Here is a 24037-nt window from a genome sequence, read left to right as displayed (position 1 = left end):
TGGCGAACAAATGCCACTGCAGGGCATCAGTCTGAAGCATCTGTTTAACGTATATAAATTGTGATGTGAACCCAACCTTACACGTAGCTTGAATTCAATAGCAACCTAAAGGTATGTCCACAGGGGACGGATACACTGCATGCAACAAATCCACAGCTTTCTAGACTGGTGCTACAGGTTGATCTTGGCTGAGACACCCGCAGCGCGACCAAAGATTGCCGTGTAGCAGTGCAGCCGCTCAAGTGTTTGATTTTTCTGCGATTTTGGGGTCGCGGCAACTTGTGAATCACGTGTCGACTCCATTCGGCTCAGTGGCTGCAGGGCTATTGCATCTTTGGTCGCGCGCTGGAGTTGCAGCCAAGACTGCCATGTAGCCCTAGCCTTACAGTACCAGCAAAGTCAATAAGATTTTAAGATCTACACACCGTAAAAAACAAATCTGCAGCATAAACCGACCTGCAGCATGACAACTCATTCTGCAGATATCCAGCATGGATTTTACCCTTTGCAGGTCATTTCTGACCACATCCATGAGAGCCGTATAAACTTGAATGACATCTCTGACGCATCCACTGTCCCCTTCAAAGAGATGTCAATCAAGCCTAGATGAGATGGGAGACCTAGGACACTAGCCTTCTGAAGAAACACCCAGCAGACATTCGGAGACTATCTGCATGCGGTGATGTTGTTCAGTAATAAAGATACTACTGATGGCTCAAAAGGATAGGATTAGAAAGGTCTCCCTAAACCTTGTATAGTGGTGCTGTAGGTTCATACCTCTGTTTAACTGAGCCGGAGTTCACCGGATCCGGCCAAGCTGGATACTGTCATTCACCACTGGACCCTATTGAATTTTTTAACGGGATCTGGCCCTTTCTGGCAAAATGCTGACTTTTGGCCAGACAAAATCCGTTGCATGCCAGAAACCAGCCAGATCCCATTATAGTCAAAAGAGTCTGGCGGTGAACGGCAGTATCTGGCTTGGCCGGATTCAGTGAAGTCTGCTGTTTTCTGCTGGTCGGATTAGCGAAACGGATGTGTGAAGCTACCCTTAGAGCTGTTTAGGGAAGCCAAACCTGTTGGCAGGTTCCCTTTAAGGAACTGCTATTAATTAAATTACATATTACAATCTCAACTTTAAACTGCACCCATCACTTGCTGTATACAGGCAGCTGCTCTGTAGACTTTTACTCATGAGCTCTTTTAAATAGTTTCCTATATTGACCATCCTAGATAACCCTTTTCCATTGGCAAAGAGCAGGAAAGTGTTATCAGCCATCCAGAAATTTCTGGAAAGTCCATAAAAATAAGTGACTTTTTTACTGTGTCCGTGAAAAAAAAATAGATGTGTCCGTGATTTTTTTGAGGGGGCAATAGAGGGCATTACTAATGAGAAGGGGGCACAATGGGATTATTACTGTGAAGGGGGCACAATGGGAATAATTACTATGAAGGGGGCACAATGGGAATTATTACTGCGAAAGGGGCACAATGGGAATTATTACTGTGAAAGGGGCACAGAGGGCATAACAACCGTGAGAGCAGAATGTGGACATAACTACTGTGAGGGGCACACATCTGTACACAACTACTGTGGAGGTTGGACAATGAGGGCAATACTACTGTGAGGGGGTACAATTGTTTTTAAAGTAGGGAACTATTTGCTCCCCACTCCACCATTGAGCCACCAGCGCTCCACAGCAGCAGCACGATGTCCTCGCACATGGTCCTGCTGATCTGTGTAGGAGGAGGAGCGGGGCAGGCTGGGAATCAGCCTCTGCTCCTCCTACACAGCAGCGCCATGTGTTACAGTATCCTGCTGCTGCTGATGGGGAGCGCAGATCATGGGAGGAGCCGGGTGACTGAGGCCAGGAGGATTTATTGTTGTTTTTTTCACTTCGTTGGAAGGGGGCACATCTGGGCATAACCACTGTGAAGGGGGCACTGGGCACATATGTTGGCATCTCCACCGTTAATAGGTCACATATCTTGGCATATCTACTTTGAAGGGGGCACATCTTGGCATATCTACTGTGAGGGGGGCACATCTTGGCATATCTACTGTGAAGGGGCACATATCTTGGCATATCTACTGTGAAGGGGCACATCTTGGCATATCAACTGTGAGGGGGCACATATTTTGGGCTATCTACTGTAAAGGGGGCACATATTTTCGGATATCTACAGTGAAGAGGGCACATATCTTGGTATATTGAATGTGACGGGGGTACATATCTTTGAGTAGACCTGAGAGACTGAAACACTGGGTAGAAAATAAAAGTAGGCACATAAGGACTGATTCACATATACCCGCTCTGTAGCATGCTGTGTAAGGTATGTAATCTATATAACATGCAGTTTTATTGCTATAAGCACTGTGCAAAATGCCACAAGGGGGCCCACTGAGACTTTATCGCCCAAGGGCCCACATGAACTTGGAGCCGGCCCTGGCTACAATATAATAAAATAGCTTGCCACAAGTTCACTAGTACAATGCAAAGACTAACATGTAAGAGAGTCACATCAGAAATGTAGACTTTAAGAAGACAGTAGTAGGAAGAGTCACTTGCTTGCGTTTCCACTTGAGTAGGATATCCCGCCGACAACGTCCATTTTTCCAGTTTTGAGAAACCCGTACTCTTTCCTTCACAGGAATTCCAGAAGCCCTGCAGACAAAGACCGGTGTTATTCCTCAAATCCTCGTCTGAAAAGGTCTTAGGTTTACATAAGGAATTATACCATTTTGCCTGTCCAACTTCAAGGAAAAGTAAAGCTGTGGTACATTTTCCTATAGCAAGACAGTTCAAGCTGTTAAAAATGCAGGTATGGAACAGCATCAAAAAAAGAAACAAAACTATATATATAAAAAATAAAATAAATAAAAAAGCAGTAAGCCGAAAAAACCTCATTTAAAATGTCACATAGCATAACGTAGATGTGTCCTTCGTTACCTTTCCTTTTGGACAGAGATAGTCAGAGATGAGGGGCGCAAGATGACCAGCTATGCAAAGGAAAAACTTTTGCTTTTACTCACAGCACCTTACAATGTAATGCAAAGTTTTATTTTTTTTCTTAAATGGACTGTCCACCCCTTTACAACCGATGGCCTATCCTCAGTATAAGCCATTACTATCTGACCGTGGGGGTCTGACACCTTGCGGGCCCGCCGATCAGCTGGCACCAACTGAAGTGGAAAAAACTGTGCAGTTGACACTGACTTTCAGCACTGGAGCTAGTGCAGGGCACCTGATAGGCGTGGGGTACATGGTGTCACACCCCCGCTGATGATATAGTGAGGACCTATCCTGAGGATGGCCCATTACTTGTAAAGCAGTAGACAACTTCTTTAAAAGGGAAACTATCAGCCCCCCCCCCCCCCAAATTAGAGTAAGCGGTGAATAATTTGACGCTTTGTCCGGTTATGTAATTTTTATCTTCCTACTTTGATTCCTATGCTGCAATCTGACAAACCAGCTGTATAATAAATTGAGAGGACTCCCGGGCTCACACACATAATGGAGAGGACTCAAAGAGGACTGCTGGTTTGGTGGCGCACAGTGTTGGAATGCAAGTGAGGATGAAGATAAAAATTACATAACTGGACTCGGTGTCACTTAAAGGGGTTCTTCACTTTCATTTAACTGATGATCTATCCTCTGGATAGATCATCAGCTTCTGATCGGCGGGGGTCCGACACCCGGGACCCCCGCCGATCAGCTGTTTGAGAAGGCAGCGGCGCTCCAGCAGCACCACGGCCTTCTCACTGTTTACCGCCTGCCGCCCGCCCACTGACGTCACGACTAGTATCAACTAGAGTGGGCGCGGCTAAGCTCTGTTCACTTGAATGGAGCTTAGCCGCGCCCACTCTAGTTGATACAAGTCGTGACGTCAGTGGGCGGGCGGCCCGGCGGTAAACAGTGAGAAGGCCGTGGCGCTGCTGGAGCGCCGCTGCCTTCTCAAACAGCAGATCGGTGGGGGTCCCGGGTGTCGGACCCCCGCCGATCAGAAGCTGATGATCTATCCAGAGGATAGATCATCAGTTAAATGAAAGTGAAGAACCCCTTTAAGGCAGACGATTGTGAGGAGGGAAGCGTTCCTTCCTGGCAATCGCCTGCTCGTTAACAGAGGAGACCGCTGCTATTACATGCAGCGATCTCCTCTGCAGTATGGGGGGAGCGATCGTTATGCCATCGCTCGTCCTCATGCTGTATAGTCGTTTGCCGGCGGCAGATCATCATTAGACACCACAATCTGCCGACTGCAAAGATAATTTTTTTTGTCAAAAGATTTGGATTGCCCAATGATTAAGCGTTTACTCGTTCATCAGGCAATCGGCGGCAGTACTACACTGCCAGATGATCACTAACGAGTTCGCAAACCACATGCCGAAATATCAGCTGGTATAATACAGGCTTTACACTATACACCTGTTACTCTGGTTTGGGAGGTGTTGTGGAGCTGGGATATTCACTTGAAGGCCTCATGCACACGACCGTATGTATTTTGATCCGCTGAAAAACTGATCCGCAAAAAATACGGATAACATTCTGTATTTTACGGAACAGCTGGCCTCTAATAGAACAGTCCTATCCTTGTCCGTAATGCGGACAATAATAGGACATGTTAATTTTTTTTTTGCGGAACGGAAATACGGACATATGGAAACGGAATTCACATGAAACGGACCATGAAGGAAAATACGTTTGTGTGCATGAGGCCTAAGTCAATCTTGCACTACTCAACTCGGGATATCTTGAGAGAAATCTGTATATACAATCACCTCCCCCATGAACAGCACATATACAGTAATCTACTGTATATTGATGGCCAATGGTTAGCCCCACTCATCAAACTTCCGGTCAGGCAAGGATGGGAGCCACACTGGAACCCTGGATGACCAGACTAGGTGAGTGTTTTTTTTTTTTTCCTTTTATTCTCACACTATGCCCTGCCATCCCAAATGTTTTTTTTTGGGGTCTAAGACAACCGCTTTAAAATTAGACCTCACAATTAGTTATGTCATGAACCATCCATGGAACAACCTGGGCAGCTTTAAGCAAAAGTGACAACTGATCACAAAGTTGCAGGAGGCACACTCTCAATCATTGCAGTGGAAGATTTGCTAATTTTTGACATGCAGTAAACAGAAATAAAAAAAGGCAGAAAAAAAAAAAAGGATAGAGATAATTGTAAACTGAATACATAAAATAATTCAAAATTGAAGTATCACACTTTATATGCTCTGACCTAAACTACATTCAGCTGCGTACGTGGCAGAACTAAGGGTAGTTAACATGTAGTGCCAAACTTATCATTAAGATGGACCACTTTTTGTGGTGTGAAAAAGTTGCAAACTACCGCCGGCCTCACCACTTTCTAGATAAGGTGGCATGGTAAGGGCAGGAAGGGGGCCCCGCCACATTTATCAACTTCTACGCCAGTTTTCTAGCATAGAAGAACACTGAAATGTACGCCAGCCAGCGCACGCCTCGTCATAATTCAGGTGCAGCATCCAGCAGCACGCTGGGCTAGGATAAATCTGGACCATAGTTTTTTGGAGGAGGTTTTGAGGCAGATTTTCCTCCAGACTTTTCAGCCAAAGCCAGAAGCGGATCCAGCGGGAAGAAGGAGTGTAAATCATTCCTTTATATTTGCCATCCATTTCAAAACTCCTTTTGGCTTTGGCTGAAAAACATCCTCAAAACCTCCTCCAAAAAACTCTGTGTGAACCTACCCTAAGGCTAACATGATGATGTATCTTCAATCAGTGGTTTTACACAGAACTGCAGGGGGGGGGGGGGGGGGTCTGACACCCGAGACCCCTGTCGATCAGCTGTTTGAGAAGGCAGCGGTGCTCCTGTGAGCACTGCGGCCTTCTCACAGCTTACCAAAAACGGCGTAGTACATTGTAAAGCGGCTATCGTGCTCAGCCCCATTCACTTCAATGATGCTGCGCAAGATACCAAGAACAGCCGCTATACAATGTATGGCGCTGTGCTTGGCAAGAACCGCTGCCTTCTCAAAGAGCTAATCGGCGGGATTCCCCGGTGTCAGATCCCCACGATCAGATACTGAGGACCTATCCAGAGGATAGATCTTCAGTATCAAAATCCCGGAAAACCGCTTTAATACACATTATGTGCGACTTTCCCTGCGGACACTCTCCGGCAGCGTGTGGATAAGAGCTGTTAAAATCTCATCCACTTCTCCGCAGACACTGTAGATATTCCACAAATCCGCTGGGGAAAAAAATCCGCTACCTATGGCTATACCCCTACTTTCAGGATAAGTCCAGATGCAACAATTCCGCAACACTATTTGCACGTGTTACATGCGGATTTTGCTGCGCGCCGATTGTGGATTTTACTCCTACACAACAAAGTGAAAATCCAGGTGGGGTGTGGAGGAAAGTTTCTGCACGGAAAACCTAGCCAGTGGTTGTGGAAACGCGGATTTCATCCATTCAATGTACAGGACGGAGAATCCATGGTGAATCCTCATCACCACGCCCAGAAAAAAATGTACATGTACGTGGAATCGCGGATTCGTTGTGAAGATCCACACAGGAATATTTCTGAACTTAAACCTCTGACATTTCGCTGCTGATCAAAAATGATCTCCACCACATAGAGGTCTGAGGAAAACCAAAAGCTAGCAAATATTAAAACGAAAAGCAAAGTCAATTTACGCTACTCTAGTAAAAATCCCTTTAGAGAAAAAGACAAAAAAAAAAAAAAATGGCACAACTGTGGGTAAAACTCCCAGCCCATTAGTGGAGGCTTTGAGAGGAGAGGCCACATAAAAAACGATTAGTCCCGTGTATATAAACATCACACCTAGCTGTTAATACATGTAGGAATCTCTAACCTGGCCTCGGGGCCTGCCTAAATCTCCATTTTCCCAGCCCTTTCTCAAAGCCCAGGGCTCATTTTTCTCTCCTCTCTCTCTTTCTCCATCTTCCGGCACTTAGAGACCATCATAATTTGACTGCATTCCTGGGCATCTGACCTGTTTTAAACAAAACAAAAAGCAAAGCTCTTCGATCATTTAAATCTTCGCCGGCACTTGGCCTATGATCAACAAAGCTAGACCAGAGAATAATTTAGAGGTCTTACAACTGCTCTACTGAGGAAGGATTCCAGAAATTAAAAAAGGAAAAAAAAAAAAAGTAATAATTGTGTTGGTTCCCAGCAGAAGAAAAAATAAATAAAAAATAACGCAGACGTATACCAAAGAATAGCTCAGTCCCCGTGTGACATTAAATTCAATGTACACACAATACGTCCCCCCCTTCCACCTATATATCAATAACTGCACTTGTGCTGAACTTTATGGGCTAGGGCTCGGAAAACTCGGTGCAAAAACAAAAGTCAATGGAGCGGAACGTCCCCGATGGAATATAGATGCCAAAATGTATCAGAAAGTAACAATCGCAGGCTGAAGAAGTAATTGGGGGGAAAAAAAACAAAAACTGTTTTCAGCATTCAAGTAAATTGGTTACCCAAACAGAGCATGCCATAGCACAGAGACAGACCACACATCGTGCTGAACGCAGGGAAATCTGGAACGTTCATGCTTACTTTAACTTTATGTAAGGATATCCAATGGAGGCGAAGAAAGGGTGCGCACAAAACAGTGGAGTTATACAATGTTATACATTGTTATATAAAAAAATTAAAATACTTATAAAAAATATAAATGAAAAAAAATGTTTTTTTTACTTTTATACACTGAATGGATAAAACTACAGTAACTAGTACGTTTTTTTTTTTTTTTTAAGTGTACCCTCATACATGGCAGATTTTGTTTCTAAAAATTTCCGCAGTTGAAAATCATCTCCCTTTTTCTGAATGGGTCTTGCTGAAATCCACCATGTGCTTCCAGCCAAAATAACCCAATTCAGATAAATAGAACTGATTTTTAGTAGCAGAAGTTTTCTGCTACAAAATATACCACGCGTGAAGGCATCCTTCAAGGAAGATAAGAGAACTAAGAAGAGCAAACAGCAGGTGGCGCTATACAGATAGATTTCATTGAACAACTTACCGGCTATACTAACTTTTTAATTAAACGCAATTACAAAAGTATTGAGATCCTGGTGGTGGTTTGAAAACTGTAGAATATTTTTCGTGGGACAACCACACTTAAGGGGTTTTCAGAGATTGTCATGGTTTAATAGATATTCTCATGTAGTTCTGAACCTCATGTACATCTTCCACATGTTTTTATCGACAATTTGGACTCTCCTGACCAATTTTCACCATGTAAACCAATGACTCTGGTTTGTTTCAATCCTGTATGTAGCACTTCCTGTTGCTGCATCCAACCAAACCCATGATGCACTTCTCCTTTCTCTGCCACAGCTCCAGTACCACCCCTAACACCACCCAGCTAGTTTATGGCCCCTCCCACCCAGCTAGTTACATAGACACCCCCCTATCACTGACACGCCCATGGACATGACATCACAGGAAATAAGAAAGAGCTACATGGACATGGTCATGTGACCACAGCCCAGAACAGTAGACAGGAGCAATAGAGGTAATGTCACGGCCTCAGTTGTGTTTGCCGTGACACTGTTGCCAGCGGCAACATGTGTTTGTTGCAGCATGTAGGTGCCTGCCCCTTTTATTCTGCTTCCCTGTTTGGTGCTGGAGGGGTTAACTAGGTGTGTCCTGGGTGTGGCCTCTTGGCTCTTTATATCCTGGTGTTGTGAGTAGGCGGTCAGTTGCCCTCCAGCCTGTGTGTGAGCTGGAGTGTTGCTCCTTTCCTGGATATACCATCTGTCCAGTGGGAGGGCCTCCTAGCTAGACATACTGTCACGGTGGGGAGTGGGGGAAAACGGGGAAGCAGCTAGGCCTGGACACCAGGAAAAGGGAGCACACCAGAAACAAAAATGTCTGAATATTTTTACCCTGTACTAAAATCTGTAGTTTCACCTAACGTTCCCAAGCGCAGATTTCAACGTTATCGCTGATTATTACTTTGATTAATTAATTCTCCATACACAACTTTTTCAAACACGAGCCTACCCTGTGCCCAGAGCCCTACCTCACCAACTTTGTACTAGAGATCGACCGATTATCAGTTTTACCGATATTATCGGCCGATATTCAGGATTTTGAACGTTATCGGTATCTATTTTGCCGCTATACCGATAACGTATGGGGAACAAGGATCACGCTGCTGACAGCGCTCTCCGTGTTCCCTCAGCAGCACAGGGGAGAAGGAAGCAGTGTCTCCTCCCCCCTGTGCCGCCGCTGCCACCAATGAGAGGAGGGAGGACAAGAGGAGGGGCGGGGCTGTGGCCACTGCGCCACCAATGAAGATAACTCTTAATTAATTAAAATTCAACAGGAGGCGGGAGCTGGCTGCAGAATCACATAGCCGACTCCCGACCTCTATGACAAGTAGCTGCGATCTGCGGTAGTTAACCCCCTCAGGTGCCGCACTCCGTATGCATTCCGTTTCCGTATTTCCGTTCAAAGATAGAACATGTCCTATTATTGTCTGCATAACGGACAAGGATAGTACTGTTCTATCAGGGGCCAGCTGTTCCATTCCGCAGAATGCACACGGACTTCATCCGTATTTTTTGCGGACCGCAAAATACTGAAAAAGCCATACGGTCGTGTGCAAGAGGCCTTATAGATTGTAAGCCTCTGTGCACAGGTTTCCTACGAAATGCAGTTCACACTATGCTTGCATTTCTTCTGTCCAACTAGCATTTGTGTGCTCTTCCCGGAGATCCTGGATTTCAGTAAGAACACATTTGGGGCTTAACTTGCCTAGATGAAACCTGGTACAAGGCACTATTTCCCCAAGTAGGCAACTTTACTGTAAAAAAAAATAAAAAAATAACTATATCACAAAACAATGAAGAGGTGAGGGGGGATTCAAATTAAGGATTTCCTCTCTAACTTGGCCAGTACAGCAGAAGAAATGCAATATCCCTTGCGAGCTCCAGGTTCCAGCTGCAGGAAGGAGCTGTAATGAAGGCTCACAACTCCACAACCAACAAGGAACGTAACTTTACAGTCACTTTATCTATCCCACGCAAAACTCTGACTCTGAAAGGAGAGTGCATGAGGGATTAAGACGGACTCCAGCACAGATCCTCCCAAAGCAACTGAGATGCTCAGACACCGATATGTCCAGCTTGGAGAAATAACCCACGTAATGTGACTCACGCGGTACACATAGCTGAACATGTTCTGCTAGGAATTGCATGGAACAGTTATTGTTTGCCGTGAAAGAAAAAAGAAATATATTGGTAAGATCAATAACTCTAGAGGGTTAAAGTCATTTACTTGCATGTTAGATAAGTGATAAATGTATGATCAATCACGAGAAAGCTTGGATCCCCAGCGATCATACATGGTCACCTATCCCATGGATAGAAAATAAATGTTAACTTTAAATTGACGTGCTCGGGGATGCTAATATTAGGCTCCATGCACATGCCTGTATTTTTTGTCCATGTGCATGTCCATTTCTATGAGGTCATGAGCACACCCAGATTTTCTGAGGATCCGCGTCACCATTCTGAAAATTTATAGGACATGTTCTACTTCTATCCGTACTGAGGACGAGAATTATCATTTCTTTCGATGGGAATAGGAAATGGATGGCATCTCTATTTCAGAAGGATGCGTGGTTTGCGGACCCAAACACGGACACGGTGGTGTGCAGGAGGCTTTATACAGGTGAAACTCAAAAAATATATAGTATATTGTGCAAGGTTCATTTATTTCAGTAATGCAACTTAAAAGGTGAAACTAACATATGAGACTCATTACATGCAAAGCGAGATATTTCAAGCCTTTATTTGTTATAATTTGGATGATTATGGCTCACAGCTTATGAAACCCCAAAGTCTCAATTTTGAGGTCCCCTTTGCTCAGGGGGTATGGAATAATTAGCTGACTAGAGTGGGACACTTTGAGCCTAGAATATTGAACCTTTTTTTTTTTTTTTTTTTTTTTTCTTACAAAGTTCTAATTTTAAGCTGCATTAATGCAATTCCTTTTAATTTGCATTACTGAAATAAATGGACTTTTGCACGATAGTCAATTTTTTAAAGTTTCACCTGTATTGACCCTATGGATGAGGTTTTGAAAACAGATCTGCCTGACGGATTTTCAGCCAAAGCCAGAAGTGGATCCACCAGGACAGAGATGTGTAAATCCTTCCTTAATATTTCCAAATCGTTTTGAATCCACTTCTGACTTTGGCAAAAAACCTTGCAGGTGGATCTGCCTCAAAACCTCTTTGAAAAAAAACCTGTGTGGCCGAACTCTTATGACATCTGTAGCCTCCGCCCCATGAGAAAACTGAAGACCACCATGGGTAACCACTTCAGATTCTATTTACTGTGAGTCTAGCGTCCGTGCTTGTCACTGTGATTCTCCTACAGAAAGCGCAGATGATGCAGTACATCCTATAACAACTCCAGTCCAGAGGTTGACTTTATCCCTAGGCACCCAAATTCCTTTATTTGTAGGGTGTCAATATGTTGCTGAAGTGGTTACCCTTGGAAGCTATAAGTAGTCTTCAGTTTGTTCAGGTCATAAGAGTACGGCCACACAGTTTTTTCGAATAAGTTTTGAGGCAGATCTGCCTGCAGAATTTTTTGTGTGCCAAAGTCAGACGTAGATTCGAAAGGAATCAGAAGTATAAAGGAAGGATTTATACTTGTCTATCCTCATGGATCCACTTCTGGCTTTGGCTGATAATCCTGCAGGCAGATGTGCTTCAAAACCTCATCCAAAAAAGTCTGTGTGGCCGTACCCCATCAGTTTTAAAGCCCATGACAGTAAAACATCACTAAGCACTTAAAATACTAAAAATAAATGCACAGGATCCATCAACAGCTTCTCATTCCCAGTTTCCAGGCATCATTCTATTTAGCCATTTTAATTAAAGGGGTATTCCCATCTCAGACAATGGGGGCATATCGCTAGGATACGCCCTTACTGTCTGATAGGTGCGGGTCAGAATGTGGTAATGTGGGGCTGTCGCAATGGAGACTGCATACAAGAACTGCTGCTCATTATCTATAATCCCACCTCTTCTCTGTACTTCATGTCTCCTCATGAACTCCATTCCTACAGAGATTCAGCTGAAGATCTTATCAGCTGTATTCAGGATCATAATCCCTTAGGCCCCCTGCACACGGCCGTGTTTCACAGCCGTGTGCGGGCCGTGGAACCGCGGCCTGGATCCCTCCTGAGAGCAGGAGCGCACAGCGTCACTGGTTGCTATGACGCCGTGCGCTCCCTGCTGCCGGCACAGTACAGTAATACACTGGTATAGATCATACCAGTGTATTACTGTATTGCGGCGGCAGCAGGGAGCGCACGGCGTCATAGCAACCAGTGACGCCGTGCGCTCCTGCTCTCAGGAGGGATCAAGGCCACAGTTCCAGGGCCCGCACACGGCTGTGAAACACGGCCGTGTGCATGGGGCCTTACACGTAGAGCAGAGAGGAGGATGAGGCAGCTCTTTAGCTCAGTGTTGTGAACTTGTCTCCTGTGTGATTAGAACAGGTTTTGTGTGCAGTTATTGGATGGCAGTCATTTTATTTCGCCGAATGTTTGCTCCCCAGACAAAACAAGTCATTATAACTAATGAAAGGTATTTGGGAATATATTTATAATAAAGCAATATTTAAGTATTTGTATTTTCTTAATTCCCGGAGAACCCCTTTAATGAAAGGTGGTCCTGTGATATCTTGAAGTCATTCCGCAACTGCACCCTATTTATAGAACTAGCGTGACTGTCTAAAGCTAGGGCTATGCGGCAACGTGCTGCGCGACATCTTGTCACAGAAAAGAATTTATTTTTTTTGCAATGATAGTCAATGGTGTCACAGTTGCAAAAAAAAATCCAATCCAAGTCAAATTTTTCTTGCGACTTTCGCAGTCACGGCGCGTCACACTACGACACTATTGACTGTCATTACAAAAAATGTTGTGCAACCTTTCTGCAACAAGAAGTCGCTCAATAAATGTCGCGTAGCTGTACACCTTTTTCTGTAGCGAGACACACATCGCCGTGTAGCCCTAGCCTAAATATCGAACAATGGTGATAATTCTGCCATAAGCTTGAGGATATCTGAGATTCAGGACCAAATCTTAACATAGAACTCATCTCTACCACCATGGTGTGTCAGTTCTAGCCTGCATCACCTTTAGCTCAGGGTTCTGCATGTAAAGTAAGCATCTCCTCCATCCTCTGCTCCGCACTGGTTGCTGAGCACTTGATGCTTGAAGCATCCATTGCAAATACTGCAACTGCTTGAAAGTATATACACTTTGCATATCCCTTGCAATCGCATAAAGAATATATTCGGATATAGAAAAACATAAAAAGATTGATGCATGCATTATTAGACCATCAGACATTGAAATGACAATAAAAGTCTGTGCGCCTTTAAGAGACGTCCCAAGCTCTGCATTATCAATTGAATGGTAATCATGTGCATTAAAGCGCTGGTGTGGCTCACGGAATGAGTCTCTAGTGGGATTATCAGCCAAGTCCGTCACAGGAAACATATTCTCTCGAGGAAAATAAAGTTCTGTACTTTGCAAAAGAACAGACCAACACATCCATTCATCTAACATGCGCTGCCTAATAAAGTTACTCTGCTACGATCTGCTGTAGACCTCTTTGACAGAAACACAATTAGGTAAGTAATTCTTTCATAATCTGCTCGACTTGCTGAAATGACAATGGCATCTGCATCACAGAGAAAGTGGGAAAAAAAACACAGGAAAAAAACCCCACAAACTTTATGGAAACTACAAAAAAAAAAAATGTAAAAGAAAATTCTACCTGTATCGATTATAAAGTGATTTGTTTTACACTGACGAGCACCATATGCTGCCATTAATATTGAACTGTTGCACCTGAGCTGGAAACTTTCACCAACGCAGCACGCAAGCAGAACCACCGCCATCCCACATCCCATGCTCTACTACTCTTTTATCACAGGCAACGTTTTCTTACATTAAAGTAAAGGCCTACTTTGTCCATGCAAGATCGGCGGTAGTATCAATCCCAGAAGTTTAACCATTAAATGCTGCGACACCTAGAAGGTTTTACAGAGGGAAGGGGCTACCTGTGTAAGCTCACCAGAGCCCCTGTGACACAATCGCGGGCTGCCGATGGGTTGCCATGAAAGCAGGGGCCTAATAAAAGGTCTCTACGTCTGCCATGGATCTGAGCCTATTTCTTAGAAATCCGTTCCTGCAAAAACTGCTCGGCATTGGCTGGATTTTATGGCGACATTGCAGAAACAATTGGAAAGATTCCATAAAATGATGATGTTATTTATCTCACCCAGTGAATTTCGGAAAAAAAAAAAAAAAAAAAAGGAACATAAAAATAGCATCAGAACTGCCTTTTGTTGCTAACCCCACCTTCCAAAACAGTAATAAAGTTACAGGTACTCCAAAATGGTACTAAAGAAAACAATCCCCATCAAGCTACTTGATAGAAAAATAAAAATTCTATAGGTCTTGTAATGTGGTGACACAAAACCCAATTTTTTTTTAAGTGTTTTCATTGTGCTAAAGCAGTAAACAAAAAAACTGAAAAAAAAAACCATTATTTGGTATCTCAGTAATAATAACTGCAGACTATTTAAAAAAAACTATGGTGAAATTGCTTCTTACTGTAAAACAATAGCATTGAAAAAAAAAAAGAAAACTGGCTGCATTCATTGGCGTGATCCAACACTCATCCACCTTCCAGTAGCAAAAGAGAGCGCACATGGGAGGTATCCAGGTGCTGTCCGTTTTTCTTGCAGATCCATTCACTTGAATGTGTAAGACTTACAAGACAAATCGGACCAAACAAGCAAACTGGCCCATTGGCAAAAATGCGTCAGTGTTCAGCCTACACTCGGACACGTGAACATCGGTCGTCTGAATAGGCACTTAAAGGGCTTATCCCCCAAAAAATGTAACACTCTTATCTGGAGGACTTTCTTTGCTTTCAGTGGGTGGGCAGCAACTCCCATCAGACAACCAAGCACCTGCATCTCTCCGGATGCAATTGTCCTGTTAACCCCTTCCTCCCTCATATATACCCCAGAGATACATATGCCCCAATAATTACTTTGTCCACTGTCTAGAGAGAGATATAGCGATACAGTTCTATGAACTTAGAAGTAGGGATGAATAAAAGGTGCCTGGAACACTTCACGAGGAGATCATTATGCCGACAATGAGAGGAGAGGAAGGGCGAAGGGACACTATTGAGCATGTAAGGGTACTTTCACTAGCGTTTTTCTTTTCCAGTATTGAGTTCCTAATGCATTCTGAATGGAGAGCATTCCGTTCAGGATGCATCAGTTCAGTCCCTCTTACGTTTTTTGGCGGGAGAAAATACAGCAGCATGCTGTATTTTTCTCTCCGGCCAAAAATCCTGAACACTTGCCGTAAGGCATTAAAAGTTGCCGCATTGACGGATCCGTTCTTCTGGTCCGCGCATGCGCAGACCTTTAACCACCTCCGGACCGCCTAACGCACATGTGCGTTCCGGAGGTGGCAGGCTGGCGCACAGTCACGCATATATGCGTCATCTCGCGAGACGCGAGATTTCCTGTGAACGCGCGCACACAGGCGCGCGCGCTCACAGGAACGGAAGGTAAGCGAGTGGATCTCCAGCATGCCAGCGGCGATCGTTCGCTGGCAGGCTGGAAATCCGAATTTTTTAACCCCTAACAGGTATATTAGACGCTGTTTTCATAACAGCGTCTAATATACCTCCTACCTGGTCCTCTGGTGGTCCCTTTTGTTAGGATCGACCACCAGAGGACTCAGTTGGTCAGTACAGTCGCACCAAACACTACACTACACTACACCCCCCCCCCCCCGTCACTTATTAACCCCTTATAAACCCCTGATCACCCCATATAAACTCCCTGATCACCCCCCTGTCATTGATCACCGCCCTGTCATTGATCACCCCCCTGTCAGGCTCCGTTCAGACATCCGTATGATTTTTACGGATCCACGGATACATGGATCGGATCCGCAAAACGCATACGGACGTCTAAATGGAGCCTTACAGGGGGGTGATCAATGACAGGCGGGTGATCACCCATATACACTCCCTGATCACCCCCTGTCATTGATCACCCCCCTGTCATTGATCACCCCCCTGTAAGGCTCCATTCAGACGTCCGCATGATTTTTACGGATACATGGATCGGATCCGCAAAACGCATACGGACGTCTAAATGGAGCCTTACAGGGGGTGATCAATGACAGGGGGGTGATCACCCATATACACTCCCTGATCACCCCCTGTCATTGATCACCCCCCTGTCATTGATCACCCCCCTGTAAGGCTCCATTCAGACGTCCGCATGATTTTTACGGATCCATGGATCGGATCCGCAAAACACATGCGGACGTCTGAATGGAGCCTTACAGGGGGTGATCAATGACAGGCGGGTGATCACCCATATACACTCCCTGATCACCCCCCTGTAAGGCTCCATTCAGACGTCCGCATGTGTTTTGTGGATCCGATCCATGTATCCATGGATCCGTAAAAAATCATGCGGATGTCTGAATGGAGCCTTACAGGGGGGGTGATCAGTGACAGGGGGGTGATCACCCTGATCACCCCCTGTCATTGATAACCCCCCTGTAAGGCTCCATTCAGACGTCCGCATGTGTTTTGTGGATCCGATCCATGTATCCATGGATCCGTAAAAAAATCATGCGGATGTCTGAATGGAGCCTTACAGGGGGGGTGATCAGTGACAGGGGGGTGATCACCCTGATCACCCCCTGTCATTGATAACCCCCCTGTAAGGCTCCATTCAGACGTCCGCATGTGTTTTGTGGATCCGATCCATGTATCCATGGATCCGTAAAAAATCATGCGGATGTCTGAATGGAGCCTTACAGGGGGGGTGATCAGTGACAGGGGGGTGATCACCCTGATCACCCCCTGTAAGGCTCCATTCAGACGTCCGCATGTGTTTTGCGGATCCGATCCATGGATCCGTAAAAATTATACGGACGTCTGAATGGAGCCTTACCAGGGGCGTGATCAATGACAGGGGGGTGATCCGGGAGTCTATATGGGTGATCACCCCCCTGTCATTGATCACCCCCCTGTCATTGATCACCCCCCTGTCATTGATCACCCCCCCTGTAAGGCTCCATTCAGACATTTTTTTTGGCACAAGTTAGCGGAAATTTTTTGTTTGTTTTTGTTTTTTCTTACTAAGTCTCATATTCTACTAACTTGTTTCAAAAAATAAAATCTCACATGGACGCACCATACCCCTCACGGAATCCAAATGCGTAAACATTTTTAGACATTTATATTCCAGACTTCTTCTCACGCTTTAGGGCCCCTAAAAAGCCAGGGCAGTATAAATACCCCACATGTGACCCCATTTCGGAAAGAAGACACCCCAAGGTATTCCGTGAGGGGCATATTGAGTCCATGAAAGATTGAAATTTTTGTCCTAAGTTAGCGGAAAGTGAGACTTTGTGAGAAAAAAAACAAAAAAATCAATTTCCGCTAACTTATGCAAAAAATAAAAAATTTCTAGGAACTCGCCAGGCCCCTCATTGAATACCTTGGGGTGTCTTCTTTCCAAAGTGGGGTCACATGTGGGGTATTTATACTGCCCTGGCTTTTTAGGGGCCCGAAAGTGTGAGAAGAAGTCTGGGATCCAAATGTCTAAAAATGCCCTCCTAAAAGGAATTTGGGCACCTTTGCGCATCTAGGCTGCAAAAAAGTGTCACACATCTGGTATCGCCGTACTCAGGAGAAGTTGGGGAATGTGTTTTGGGGTGTCATTTTACATATACCCATGCTGGGTGAGAAAAATATCTTGGCAAAAGACAACTTTTCCAATTTTTTTATACAAAGTTGGCATTTGACCAATATATTTTTCTCACCCAGCATGGGTATATGTAAAATGACACCCCAAAACACATTCCCCAACTTCTCCTGAGTACGGCGATACCAGATGTGTGACACTTTTTTGCTGCCAAGGTGGGCAAAGGGGCACATATTCCAAAGTGCACCTTTCAGATTTTGCAGGCCATTTTTTACAGATTTTGATTGCAAGGTACTTCTCACACATTTGGGCCCCTAAATTGCCAGGGCAGTATAACTACGCCACAAGTGACCCCATTTTGGAAAGAAGACACCCCAAGGTATTCCGTGAGGGGCATGGCGAGTTCCTAGAATTTTTTATTTTTTGTCGCAAGTTAGTGGAATATGAGACTTTGTAAGGCTACTTTCACACTAGCGTTCGGGCGGATCCGTTCTGAACGGATCCGCTCATAATAATGCAGACGGAGGCTCCGTTCAGAACGGATCCGTCTGCATTATTTTTTAGCATATAACAGCTAAGTGTGAAAATAGCCTAGTACGGATCCGTCCAGACTTTCAATGTAAAGTCAATGGGGGACGGATCCGCTTGAAGATTGAGCCACATTGTGGCATCTTCAAACGGATCCGTCCCCATTGACTTACATTGAAAGTCTGGACGGATCCGCACGGATCCGCACGCCTCCGCACGGCCAGGCGGACACCCGAACGCTGCAAGCAGCGTTCAGCTGTCCGCCTGTCCGTGCGGAGGCGAGCGGAGCGGAGGCTGAACGCCGCCAGACTGATGCAGTCTGAGCGGATCCGCTCCATTCAGACTGCATCAGGGCTGGACGGCTGCGTTCGGGTCCGCTCGTGAGCTCCTTCAAACGGAGCTCACGAGCGGACCAGCGAACGCTAGTGTGAAAGCAGCCTAAGGAAAAAAGAGAAAAAAAAAAAAAATCATAATTTTCCGCTAACTTGTGACAAAAAATAAAAAATTCCAGGAACTCGCCATGCCCCTCACGGAATACCTTGGGGTGTCTTCTTTCCAAAATGGGGTCACTTGTGGGGTAGTTATACTGCCCTGGCAATTTAGGGGCCCAAATGTGTGAGAAGTACCTTGCAATCAAAATGTGTAAAAAATGGCCTGCAAAATCTGAAAGGTGCACTTTGGAATATGTGCCCCTTTGCCCACCTTGGCAGCAAAAAAGTGTGACACATCTGGTATCGCCGTACTCAGGAGAAGTTGGGGAATGTGTTTTGGGGTGTCATTTTACATATACCCATGCTGGATGAGAGAAATATCTTGGCAAAAGACAACTTTTCCCATTTTTTTATACAAAGTTGGCATTTGACCAAGATATTTTTCTCACCCAGCATGGGTATATGTAAAATGACACCCCAAAACACATTCCCCAACTTCTCCTGAGTACGGCGATACCAGATGTGTGACACTTTTTTGCTGCCAAGGTGGGCAAAGGGGCACATATTCCAAAGTGCACCTTTTGGATTTCACCGGTCATTTTTTACACATTTTGATTGCAAAGTTCTTCTCACACATTTGGGCCCCTAAATTGCCAGGGCAGTATAACTATGCCACAAGTGACCCCATTTTGGAAAGAAGACACCCCAAGGTATTCCGTGAGGGGCATGGCGAGTTCCTAGAATTTTTTATTTTTTGTCGCAAGTTAGTGGAATATGAGACTTTGTAATAAAAAAATAAAAAAATAAAATCATCATCATTTTCCGCTAACTTGTGACAAAAAATAAAAAGTTCTATGAACTCACTATGCCCATCAGCGAATACCTTAGGGTGTCTACTTTCCGAAATGGGGTCATTTGTGGGGGTTTTCTACTGTTTGGGCATTGTAGAACCTCAGGAATCATGACAGGTGCTCAGAAAGTCAGAGCTGTTTCAAAAAGCGGAAATTCACATTTTTGTACCATAGTTTGTAAATGCTATAACTTTTACCCAAACCATTTTTTTTTTGCCCAAACATTTTTTTTTTTGCAAAATTTTACAGCTGAAAGTGAAAAATTTCGTTTTTTTGCAAAAAAATCGTTACATTTTGATTAATAACAAAAAAAGTAAAAATGTCAGCAGCAATAAAATACCACCAAATGAAAGCTCCATTAGTGAGAAGAAAAGGAGGTAAAATTCATTTGGGTGGTAAGTTGCATGACCGAGCGATAAACGGTGAAAGGAGTGTAGTGCCGAAGTGTAAAAAGTGCTCTGGTCATGAAGGGTGTTTCACCTAGCGGGGCTGAAGTGGTTAAATCTGTGAAAAAAATAAATACCGGATCCGTTTTTTCCGGATGATACCGGAGAGACCGATCCTGTATTTCAATGCATTTGTCAGATATCTGACAAATGCCATCCGTTTGCGTCCGGATTGCCAGGTCCGGCAGGCAGTTCCAACGACGGAACTGCCTACTGGAATCCTCTGCGGTAAGTGTGAAAGTAGCCTTAGTCCACCAGAAGAATAAACAGCAGGGGTGCTACTAAAGAAAATAATATAATGTACATAAAAAAAGAACAATATTAATATTACAATGACACTTCATTTGAAAGGGCCTATTAGTGGCATAGGAAAACTTTTTGTAGGATAACCTGTATAAATGGCTAAATTCTCCCCGCCTGCAGCTGCCACTAGAAAAAATCATTGTCATTTACTAATTTAGAAGGCGTGCTTCTGACTTTATAGTTACTTCTCACAGAAAAAATAAGTACGGCATACTCTATTGCATATTATATGTCAGAGATATTCTCAATAGAAGTGTTGCACAACAAGTCTGGCAAATACAATCTAATGGCAAGCCAAGTAATTCTGGTACAAGTTGAACTCAAGTAGGCTGAAAAGACCCAACTCACCGCCGTAGCTATATAATAATGCAAGATTCAATGATGACAATACACGACGCACTAAACTAGAAAACCAAATCGTGTTAAAACAATAGACACAATGGCAATCAAAGACACCGAACTGGAAATGGTAAAGAAAAGATTGTGCACACGACAGTAGGCACTGTGACACAGGTTGGTGCCTACGAATACAGAATTGGATGGAGCATGCTATAATCTGTCAGAAAAAAAACACTCGACAAGCTTTCATATGAATTCGGAGGCGTACAGCAGGACCCCACAGAAGAATCTGGGTACCATAGTATGGCTCTGGACAACTAGGAAGTAGTACAGCGCTGTAATATGCCCGGATGCACGAGGCCTTATTCCTTGGTTAAAGGTTTGGTATGATTTATATAAAAGACATCGTCCCAGATTTACTAATGTGTCTACACCAAAAATCAGTCTAAATTGGTACAATTTTTACGCAATCTGGTGCATCTAGAATTTGGTACACTTTTTCTGGCAAGTGTTGGGGCTTAGGGGAAAGGGGTGGAGCTTCACTAGAAGGGGGCAGGCCTAAAACACCCCATTTTGGACCAAAAGTGCACCACAATTCTTGCGTTAAAAAAAAAAAGAAAAAAAAAAAAAAGGGGTAAAGTAAGTGAACCAGTAGTTAGTATAAGACAGGCATGCTCAACCTGCGGCCCTCCAGCTGTTGCAAAACTACAACTCCCAGCATGCCTGAACAGCCTACAGTTATCAGACTACAGCAGGGCATTGTGGGAGTTGCAGTTTTACAACAGCTGGAGGGCCGCAGGTTGAGCATGCCTGGTACAAGAGAAAAGTGTCTGTCCCAGCGCCAGATTTATCATCCAGCCTGAGCCCCTGTGATAAATCTGGTGCAGGTCTAGAAAGCCGGTCTAAGCTTATGCCATCTACAGGATTAGTAAATCTGTGCCATTGTGGGCAACGATGACAAGAACAATGGGCAAAGACATTTAAACTGGATGACATACTGTATAAAACTTCTAAAGTTTTCCAAGCTCTGCTGTTTTATAACTCCTCCGATATGAGATTTCCACATTACACACGTTTCAAGTGTTTAACAACGTTAAAATGTTTTAGATGTTCGATGTTTTTTAATTTTTCCTTTTCTTTAATCTAAAAATAAAAAAAAACACGTCTATGCCTCGGAATGTATTCCAGTTGTTGAACTAGTTCTGTGCCAGTGGCTGAGGTCACGGCTGAGTATTCCAGGAGCTTTCGCCTGCAAGTCGTGTGAAGTCTGGGCGCCGGGTCCAGGAAGAGGTCGAGCAGTCTTATTTTGAGACTCTTGATTCCCAGACATACAATTCTGCTAGAAGAAATCAGCCCTCTTTTTTTTGGAGGCGACAGATCAGTTACCAAAAGTTACCAAATAACACTTTGGTTTCCAGGTAACAATATGTCTGCACCCACAGCCTACAATAAGAGTAACATAATAACATAGGATAATAATATAACACAATCGTCTTGAGTCATCATGTTTTGTGTAGATATGTGGCTGTTTTTCTAATATCTGAAGATTACTGCTGTGTAAGTTACAGATCATTATGGTCAGCAGGCCTTATTCATCAAAACCATCTAAAAAAAAAAATGTATTTTCCAGAGCAAACAATCAGTCATTTCATTCATCTAGTGCAGTTTAACCCCTAACAGTTTTGCTCAAGCTTTAGTAAAAGGACCTAACAGTTCAGCCCAAGCAGAGCTTGCAAGAGATATTGGTCTGGTCTTGTTTGAAAGCAGGCAATCTAAGCTTTAAAACAAGACCAGGATTAAGTCAGGAGTGATGGCATCTTAAAGTAGGTTTCATCTGCTTTCACTCACGACCAGATTTCTAAAAGCTCTCTCTCCCTACCTACAGCTAATATTTTGATCTGGGTCTTGTCTGAAAGCTGAAAAGCTTTAGCTGCTACAGGGCCTGAGATATGAAGGGTTAAAGCAGCCCCCCTTCAGCTGACTGAACTCTGTCAGCATGGAGGAGGAGGAGGAGGAGGGGAGTGAAGATGCTGACAAGCTGCAGGTGGAGAGAAAAATCATCCTCTCTCTCATGACCCCAGAGGGCAGATGGACTTCTGTACACTCATATCTTTACCACACAATATGTGGGGCGCTTCTCTAGCAATACACATTACATACTACAGTAATAGCAATAACAATTATCAGTAGAAAGGAACCTATTACCCCTCACATGGTTATGTCGTCACAAAAACAAAAATCGAAAGCATAATAAAAACTATATAAATTTGCCATCTTCGTAATCGTGCGGACTCACAAAATAAAGTTATCATATTACTTATACCACACAGTGAACGCAGTAAAAATAAATCCCACAAAATAGTGTTAAAATTGCTTCTTTTTTTTTTTATCTTCTCCCTAAAAATAAAATAATAAAAGTTTTTTTTTTTACTACACTATGGGGGTCATTTATTATCCAGAAATACACCTATATTAGCCGTATTTCTGGTGTAGGTTAGTTGCGCCGTAATCTGCGACTTTTTCCCACTCATGCCTTGTCTACAGAAGTGGTCGGGCCAGCAAATCCAGCTCATTCATCATTTTCTACATCTGTTTTAGGAGTAGAAAATGGTCTAAATGTAAGCCAGCTAGGAAGCTCGCATACATTTAGACTGGCGATGGATCTGTCGAAGTTATCTAGAGGCCGGTGTCTCTTCATAACTTCATAATAAGAGCGGCATCTAAAAACGCCAGTCTTATGGTTCCACAATCTGTCCCACAAAATTTAAAGTGAACCTGTCACTGGGATTTTGTGTATAGACCTGAGGACATGGGTTGCTACATGGCCGCTAGCACATCCGCAATATCCAGTCCCCATAGCTCTGTGTGCTTTTATTGTGTAAAAAAACTGATTTGATACATATGCAAATTAACCTGAGATGAGTCCTGTCCCTGACTTATCTCACATACAGGACTCATCTCAGGTTAATTTGCATATGTATCAAATCGTTTTTTTTTACACAATAAAAGCACACAGAGCTATGGGGACTGGATATTGCGGATGTGCTAGCGGCCATCTAGCAACCCATGTCCTCAGCTCTATATCCAAAATCCAGGTGACAGGTTCCCTTTAAGGTCTCATATAACTACATTGAAAAAAAAAAATATAATAATAAATAAAAAATAGATGTTACTGGTCCTTAAAGGTCCTCTCACAGGTATAAATGTTATGCTTTCGTGATTAAATTGAAAACCACGACACAGTGCTAGATTTATCACATGACAGACACCACAAGTGATTGATGGATCCAAATCACTGACAGTAGGTTCCTTCTGGTTTAA

General features: G+C 43.9%; 1 protein-coding gene across 2 annotated transcripts in view; it reads right to left on the bottom strand.

Moving 5' to 3' along the window:
• Positions 1–24037, bottom strand: part of FBXW4 (F-box and WD repeat domain containing 4) — a 172627-nt gene that overhangs the window by 120464 nt on the left and 28126 nt on the right. The window contains exon 2 of one of the 2 annotated variants that reach the window (XM_044268993.1): positions 2571–2666. The exons of the other annotated variant lie outside the window; for it this stretch is intronic. Coding sequence (XP_044124928.1) covers positions 2571–2666 — 96 coding nt within the window. The remainder of the gene's footprint in view (positions 1–2570; positions 2667–24037) is intronic. 2 annotated transcript variants of the gene reach the window in all.

Source organism: Bufo gargarizans, chromosome 1, assembly GCF_014858855.1.
Source record: "Bufo gargarizans isolate SCDJY-AF-19 chromosome 1, ASM1485885v1, whole genome shotgun sequence".
NCBI lineage: Eukaryota > Metazoa > Chordata > Amphibia > Anura > Bufonidae > Bufo > Bufo gargarizans.
Note: the sequence above shows the minus strand (reverse complement) of the source record. Positions and strands in the feature narration are given on the sequence as shown.